This window comes from Cladophialophora bantiana (genome assembly GCF_000835475.1).
Source record: "Cladophialophora bantiana CBS 173.52 unplaced genomic scaffold supercont1.21, whole genome shotgun sequence".
Lineage (NCBI taxonomy): Eukaryota > Fungi > Ascomycota > Eurotiomycetes > Chaetothyriales > Herpotrichiellaceae > Cladophialophora > Cladophialophora bantiana.
Genome location: NW_015971595.1, coordinates 438,417 through 446,569, shown reverse-complemented (window position 1 = coordinate 446,569; position 8,153 = coordinate 438,417). Strand labels below are relative to the sequence as shown.

At 51.0% G+C, this 8,153-nt stretch overlaps 3 protein-coding genes across 3 annotated transcripts; all 3 read right to left on the bottom strand.

Annotated features, from left to right (window-relative positions):
* Positions 1-542: 542 nt before the first annotated feature.
* Positions 543-1,217, bottom strand: Z519_11272 (uncharacterized protein; the record flags this gene model as incomplete). The annotated part of the gene is made up of 1 exon (XM_016768984.1): positions 543-1,217. The coding sequence occupies one exon, from the start codon at positions 1,215-1,217 to the stop codon at positions 543-545; it is 675 nt and encodes a 224-aa protein (XP_016614830.1).
* A 1,796-nt stretch (positions 1,218-3,013) lies between these two features.
* On the bottom strand, positions 3,014-3,818 carry Z519_11271 (uncharacterized protein; the record flags this gene model as incomplete). Its single annotated transcript, XM_016768983.1, has 2 exons — positions 3,014-3,511; positions 3,561-3,818. 2 exons carry the CDS (start codon positions 3,816-3,818, stop codon positions 3,014-3,016), a joined length of 756 nt encoding a protein of 251 aa, XP_016614829.1.
* Positions 3,819-5,698: 1,880 nt separating this feature from the next.
* Z519_11270 (uncharacterized protein) lies at positions 5,699-7,992 on the bottom strand (the record flags this gene model as incomplete). The annotated part of the gene is made up of 3 exons (XM_016768982.1): positions 5,699-7,593; positions 7,643-7,810; positions 7,860-7,992. 3 exons carry the CDS (start codon positions 7,990-7,992, stop codon positions 5,699-5,701), a joined length of 2,196 nt encoding a protein of 731 aa, XP_016614828.1.
* Between the last annotated feature and the right edge of the window lie 161 nt (positions 7,993-8,153).

Here is an 8,153-nt window from a genome sequence, read left to right as displayed (position 1 = left end):
TCGCTGTCTCTGTCTCTGTCGCTGTCTCTGTCTCTGTCGCTGTCTCTGTCTCTGTCGCTGTCTCTGTCTCTGTCGCTGTCTCTGTCTCTGTCGCTGTCTCTGTCTCCATCTCTCATATTAACAATCCATGTGCGTATGCGCGGATTGAAGTTTCTCCTGCCTAGTGTCGGTTAGTGAGAGAAGCGGTTGGTACATTGGAAGAGACACATAACCATTTGGATCTTTCCACAAGCGCGCAGCGGCACTGGGCTGGTAATTGTGTCTTGTGCATAGATGTTGATGATGAAACTCATGTAGCCGTTGCTGTTGCCGATTTTGTTGTGGTGACGAATATCCTCAGTCTTACCGTTGTCGCAGTAGGTGCCGTAGTATCGTTGGAGTAGATGTTGCCAATTTTGGATTACCCTTGCAGATGTAGATTGCTGGTAAATAAGTTGTACATCTGGTAGACGCGGAGGTGAAGCCGACCGAATTCGTGGCTGGCTGGCTGAATTAATGACTGACCGACTGATCGATCGATCGATTGTATGAAACCATATGAATTAATATCGAGGAGCACGCTCAAACATAGAAGCCGGCATGTGAAAGCTGGGGATGCTCATGATGATGGCTAGGTCGATAGGAGAGTATTGAGATGGAGATACACTCCATGTCGGATATAGGCCAGGTGGCGGCGGCGGAGAAGGAGGTGGCGAATAGAAGGCGCCGCTGGGCCGTTGCTCATATTGAGAGATGTGATCGAATGCACAGAACGGAGGATGGCACCTTTCCTGCTGCAAAGGAAATGGTGGTAAATACCCCTGGAGGGGAGGATCAGGGGCTTGGGGTGTGAAGTACTCTTGCTGACTGGGAGCGGGTAATGGAAGTGCCGAACTTGTCAAGGTCGATTCCGGTGTTGACGGTCTCGAAGGAGAGAAGATCCACGAGATCGTTTGAAGAATTGTAATGATGTGGTCGTGTCCGTGGTCTGATGTTCCACTTTGCATATGAAACTTAGCCGTCTTGGTTCGTAGGTCGATTGCTGTTCTCAGGTCTTCGAGTATGTCCTCAGGGATTTCGATTCCGTCTTGAATGGCTGAGACAGCCAACTGGAGATGATTGTTCAGGGGAATCGTGCTCGGACGGTTGTAGAGAGCTCTGATCCAAGACAAAACGTTGTCTGTGGCTTGCTTGTATTGCCCGTACAGCTTTCCGTACTCTGGATTGAGGATAGACATATTGAATAAATGTAACAAATATGTCCCAGACAGGAATAGATGTCGGTAAGATTGAAGGCAAATTTGAATGATTCGTCCGAAGTGTGCCGTATGCCGAGCTCTTTGAGTCCGTTGGTGCATCCGGATTTGTAGAGAACGAATGTGTCGATGAGTTCGCTGTTGTAAGAGCGAGCGTGCTGCAGAGTGTGCTGAGTAGTATGTTGTGTGTCGCCGAGCGGCCGTGTGTATGTTTGCGTGTTGAGTCTGTGGAGAGCAGGGCACAGAAACATGCGACCATTGGGCTTTTGTACTCGAAAGGAGGTGGTCCCACAAGTATTCTAGACACATGCTGCGCCAGACTATCGTTGGGCGTAGGAAAGGTGCTCAAAAAGTTTCTTTGAAGACTTGATACAGGCAGAGCGACTCATCAACTTGGGTAACATCTTGATTGGGTAGGCGACCGCCACGCCATTCATCTCCTCCGGCTGGATGATTGGTCGGTTCCGTGAGTGAGGCTTTTGGCCCAATGGGTGGTTTGACTGGTTCGCTTTGGGTCAGCCCTATAGTGTTGCGATGGTGGATAAATCGAGAAGTCGTTTTTGGCAAAGCAGCATCTCGACTTGAGCGTGGTTGGCGCCCTCTCCCATCAAATGCATAGCAAAAGCCCTCACGTAACAATTTCGGCAGCGGACGTGGCTCGCATGTGGAGACCCGTGAAGACAAATGTGCTCACCTTCAGATCATGAGAAGGGTAGGACGAGTACAGATCGGCTTGAGAGCTGCATGCACCGGCAATTGAGCCCGAAGACTCGGCATGTAGCTTCGAAGAAGTGCTCATATGCGTTAAGCATCAGGCCTAAAGGATTTGCTCGATGCAAAGCACATTGGGCCTCATTCTTCGCTAGATTCTGACCCCAGGTCTGATGAACCGGGTGGCTGGAATTGCAGACTTGTTGCTGGTGGCTGCGTCAGGATTTTGCCCCTGCTGCAAGACAAGGTGGTCAATGTGCAGCCTGAACCACTGGTCGGACTTGATATCGTGTCCATCGGTAGATCACCTGGGTCAAGTTGACTCATAAGAAAGTACCAATTGACATCTTGTGAGTGGAGTCCAGACCACTTGTTTAGACTTTCAACCAGGTTCGAAACAAAGTCTATGTCGACTGGTGAGAATGGGAAAAAGAGAGCATAGCTGTAGAGTCGGGTGATATGAAAAAGGCTGAGCTTGTATCATTCTGCTAGGAGACATGTGTGAAGTTGAGATTCTTGCGTCTCGCAAGCTGCCTATTAACATCCAGAGGCCGGGAATTGATGTGTGGCGCGTCTCCAGATGCGCGAGCCGACAAAGTCATTGTGTCTGCTCGAGGATAGGCTTAAACAAGACGAGTCAGTCACGGCGGAAGTCCCCTGTTGCTTACAGCGGTAATCGGCTTATTTGGATGGAATGGCTGGTCCTTCGCTGAACGGAAGAGTGAGAGAGACTCCAGAGAGCCATATTCAATAGTTGCGAGTGATGGCAAGGAGATCGGATAAATTACGAACCTAATTCCGCTTCTTCCGTCTTTCATTCGAGCTGGAAAAACCCAAGGAGCGTGATGCTGTAACTCGTTCAATTTCAAAGTGTTTTCTTCTCAGATGTAACTTGAGGGACGGAGTATATATTGCAGCAATACGATGTACTCGAAAACTTCGCGGCATCTCAGTGTTTATCAAGAGCGCCGCCCAAATGAAGGCATCAGAGCCTCTAGAAAGCATATCTAACCCCCAACGCCAAGCCAAGTACAATCACTATCAATTTTCAACCCCATATTACTTTATCACTTGTAGAACCAGTAGATCGCCGAATAATCCACGCTGAAAGCCGCAGGCATATTTGCACAGGTCTCCGGTGGTTGCCCACCCGCCGTGCTTAAGCGGTAGACGGCTTTGATTGGGCTTTCAGTGGTGGGTCGAGACGTCAGGTAAAGCCAAGGGACCGCACCGTTGCCGATGCCGCTGACGCCGGGCACAGCGTTGGCTGGCGCATCGGAGGAGTGTACTTTTTGAGCAAAGACTGTGCCAAACTTGGGAGAGGTGGCAGTGTCAAAAGCAAAGACCGGAGTGGAGGCGTTTGAGAAGTAGTGATGTGTCGAAAGTTGAAGGTCCGAGGGGGCAAGAGGAGCAGATGGATCAGCCGGCAAGGGGTATTGCAGCGCCAGGTTGGGGATGAGGCCGAGAAGATCTGGATAGTCGGCCGCCACACAGGAGGCATTGTAGAATCTCGCCACAGCCCCGATTGCCGCGGGAGTGGCTGTGGCATTGGCACATGTATAGTTCTAATCATGTCAGCAATCCGTTGGCCAAGCAGGAAGCAGGGGCACGTACCTGTATACCTCTGCCCACAGCAACATGCTCAAGTATCAAACCCGTCGGATTGGGCAGTGGCGTCGGTGCGATCGGCATAGCAGCTCTTGAGAGGTCACAAGTTGCGGATGGTTGTCCGGGCGATTTAGCCTGCTGCATGTACTGGAAAACAACGTCGAAGTAGCCAGCTAGCGTCGGCGTCCATTCGAACGTATCGTGAGTGAGTGGTGCGGCCATCAGGGTAGGCGCCAATGAAGCGAGAAGCATTGAGTATTTCATTTTAGCAAAAGGAAAGTCAAACGGTATTAATGAAGGGAAGTGTCTGGCCCGTAGATTCTTTTGGGACTGCAAGGAAAGGTGCACACTGATTAATGAGTTGCTGGAATGAGCTGCTGAAAATGAGAGGAAAGACTGTATATGAGGAACCCAGGAAATCATTGACCATTTTCGAGACCAGCCGCCGCATTATATCAACTTGTGAAGTGGACTGGTATACCAACCAAGCATAGGATGGTTGTCATTCTGACTGTGGATCTGGCAAGCTTGGTTGAGAAGGCAGTGTTGCTATCTTGGGGCCCTTGCATTTGTAATTGGCTCGCCAGCCAGGGTGGAGGCTCCTTGGCCGCATGGATGCCGCAAGAGGCGGCAAGGGAGATTTGTCGGCTGCTAGTCTGATCGACGAGGGTCCAGTGTAATAATAGAAGGGCAATTGGCGCCAGCGGCGGCCGAAAACAGCTTGGACTGAGAATTCGGAGGCTCTTGTGCCCTCTTGGTTAGGCGGGGACGCTGAGGCTCTGGCGGCCAGGCATTTGGTACGTTGGTCGGCTGGCCGCTTGTTGGCCTCCGACGCCCAATACGCCCCAGCCCGGTCTCCCCTATCGGCTTCCTTCAGGCGTCCTCGGAAGTTCGTCTGGTCATTACCTTGCCGCCCGCCAGCCGCCGGCCTACCATCTCACACCAATCCCGAAGTCTTTGGCCCGCTTGGAACTGGATGACGTGCATATGAAGTGCGCAAAGCGGATACACGGTGTCGAGGAGCCGTCCAAAGATGTAGAGACAGTCCCTCCCAGACCCTAGTACACGTTTCAGGTTTTTAGACACGCATATCCAATCGAATCGTTGTCGGCGCTTGTCCTTGGCTTTTTCATTCATCTAGAGGCAGCGTGGGCAATAACAGACAAGTCTGAGAGATGTTTGCTCCGTGATGATGGGGACATTGTCATCTGTCAGTTGCCTCAAAGATGTTGCCGAACATGGTAGTGTGAGAGTGCAGATTCCTCTGCTAAACTAGATGATGCTCCATCGGTGCTAAGCCCAGAAACAGGCCATCAGATCTAAATGCGCCCAATTACCAGGCAGGTGACAGGACCGAAAAGCGAGACCTTGGAGAGGCCGATCCCAATATTTCCGAAAGAAATACCTAAGGCGCAAGATAGGTCCGGTGAGCCATCATCCAGCTGACGATGATGGCCAGCATACCTCGTAGTTTTTGGATAGTTTGTGTAGACAGAGACAGGGCGGATAGTGGATCCGAGGGATTGGAAGAAACGTGGCTCAACCCAAGGTGCATACGTATGCCCTGTGCCATGTGTTCTGCGCTTACTTGGACAATAGCGACGGAGCATTCGCGTCAGCCTCGATGTCTGTCTCCAGCAGTCGTTTCGGGTAACATTTACGGCCGCTGGTGCCTTCGTTATATTACTTGTAGAGGACCGTAGTGAGTCCATCTAACGACCGTTGCAATACTCGGCATCCTGTGGCTTAGTGCTCACTCCGATGGATCCCGCAAAATATTAGTTGGCATGCACGCCTCAGCAAAGGTTGTCTATCCGAAGGGCCACAATCCGCTGATTTGAAATTAGAAAGTTCTGATTTGTTGTGATGAAATGTTAAAAGCTATTGTAGTCGTGGAGCTCGCTGGCTGGAAGAGGGGTTCCTTAGAACGGAAGGTTCCTGGAACGCGTACGCATAATAAAACCGTGCGGAGCGTGCCAAAATCTCATCTCGACGGAAGGGGGCTAGATGAGTGGACTGGAATGATAAGTGAGAAGCGACAGGGAATTCTGTTCCACGGAAAAGGGAAAAAAGCTGCGGGTATTCTCATATCCGACACAGTAATAGCGGAGCACCCCTGGCAAAGCAAGGTTGCTTGCGAGAAGCTATCCAAATTCCTCCTGATGCCAGTCTGGATCATGGGACTCAGGTGATCGAAGCCCTCCGCCGCCCACTGCTGCCACTGCTGCTTCGCCTAGGTGGACGACATTTCGATCAACGTCTGTGGTGCCCATCCAGTAGAGCATTACGAAGACCAAGACATGGAGCGCGAGACAATAGCCGGCAAAGAGATTGCGCGAAGTCCTGGTGGCGAGAACAACCCTTGTCAAAGAAAATATTATTCTTTCTGGGAAGCTCATGCGCTTATAGGCACGTGCCGCTTCTCGGCCACGGAAAGCAGCAAAAGGGGAAATGTTGGCCTCGTATTGCGACTTCCAGCGACTGGTAGTCGTGTCATCCATATGTATGGCGGTGTGTGCTGGCGTTCCAGAGTAAGCTGAAGACGATGTGGCTGGACTCCGGTTGTATGCGGAGATATATCGCGTCTTTTCGTACAGGTTCAAGTTGTCCTTCTGAAGAGAGGCCACTTCTTGACGCAGTGAAGTCACAGTCGCGTAGGTTTTGGATAGCTCTTCTTCAAGCTGTTGGTTCTTCTGTTTGAACCGATCCCTTTGAGCCTGGATCATTGGCAAAATGCCAGATCCTCCACCAACAGGGTCTCCCGCTCGCAGTGACTCCAAAGTATTGCTTCTCGGCTGCATGTCGTAGCCCGAAATGATTGAGGATGTGGGTGATGCCCTTCCTCGCCGCAAGGAGCCCGTCGGATGCCGAGATACGTAAGTCCCTGCGACAGACATCCCGGAAGAGGGAAGTGCATTTGCGGCCTCCTCCTGCACGCGCATGAGATCATTCTCAAGGGTTGAAGACAGTTTCTGGGATTTCTCCAACTCAGCATTCGTACGAGACAGCTCTTCTTGAAGGTCTTCAAGCTGACGTTGAAGGTCTTGATGTGATACCCGTAGGAGTGTCAGCTCGTTGGCGAGCTTCTTGTTGCGTGCGAGCAGCAGCTGTTCCAAAGATTGCTTCGTGCCATTCTCTGCTGAACCGTTCAGGGCAGCCTCGTCCCCGTCTTCATCGTCCCCAATTGACAGTTCAATCGACCGAAGAGTATCTAGCTCCCGTCTGAGATCTTCATAGTCAGACCATTTACTGACCTTTGTACGCAGTTCCTCATTCTCACTTGCGAGTTGAGATCGCTGCCTATCGGCCTGACGCAGCTTATTGTCCCAATCTCTCTTCTCCGTTTCTCTCTCGAACCTTGCCGACTCAATTTTCCGCAGAAGCGAAGAGTTTTCTGACTGGAGGCGTAAAAACGAAGGGTTATCTTCAATGTTGTGATTTTCCGTGCTCTGGGAAGTGGCTCGAGCAAGGTCGACTCGCAACTGTTCGTTCCTCGCCTCGATTTCGGCAAGACGGGCAGTTGTCTTTTCTAGTTCGTTAGTCATCATCCCCAGCTCGGCCGCTGCGGCTTTGGATGTTGCAGCTTCAGTAGAACCATCCTGAAGTCTCTGAGACACTTCGTAGCTGGCTTTCAACTCTTTGAGCAATCTGTCCTGGTTGTCGACCTTTTCTTCTAAAAAGCGCTCTTTTGCCGTCCAATTGCTCTGTTTCTCCTCCAAGACGTTCTCCCATTTGGCTTCAATCTCCTGCACTAGAGTACCTGTTCCAGCCTCGGCATCTTTTCTGGCCTTGCTTTCCTCTTGCAATTTTTGTTCTGTCTCTTCGAGTTGGGCCGTCAACTTACTGACGCGAGCAAACAGCTGCTGGTTTTCAGCATTGAGCTTTGGCACTGTATCCTCGGACGCAACAAGAGAGTCGACCGAGGCCTCGAGAAGAGGGAAAGGGTCTGGAGCCTCGGAGAGGGACTGATATAGTTGGAGGAATGCGGACGAGGAAGTCTTGCCATGGCCAGTAATCAGGTCAATGAAGGTTTGATATGCTGCAGGCAGTTAGATTCGGACCGGTTCACAGCACAGGAGCAAATCAACATTTCAAGAGTGACTTATACTCGGTTAACTTTGCTGTATCATCCAATTTTCGAAAGTCCTTTGTCTTCTGTGCAAGTTCCTTCCGTTCGAGCAAGGCGTCTCTTTGTTGGGCGACAATTTCCGAGGCTGTAGAATCTAATTGGGACATCAACGAGGAGAGATCAATGTCTGGTGAGTTAGCAGCAGAACGAACATGAGGCAGTCGACATGAACTTACTTCGCCATGCTGCAATTGCCTTCTGGAACTTATTTTCTGCTTCACCTGGAGGCCTGTGTACAATATTTTCAGACCGGGGACCATCCTCCTCTGCTCGAGGGTCATTGACCTCCGATATCACCATTGCGTCCATATCGTCAGTACGGGATGGAATTTACTGATGCTCCCGATTGAAATGTAGCCGGCTCGCAGAATCCATCAGCAGAGGTACATCGGCGGAATTTTCGTGTGCACGAGAATAAAGTCAGATGAGCCCAGAAAAGGCTTGAAATCAAGGTCCAACGCGTCAACAGC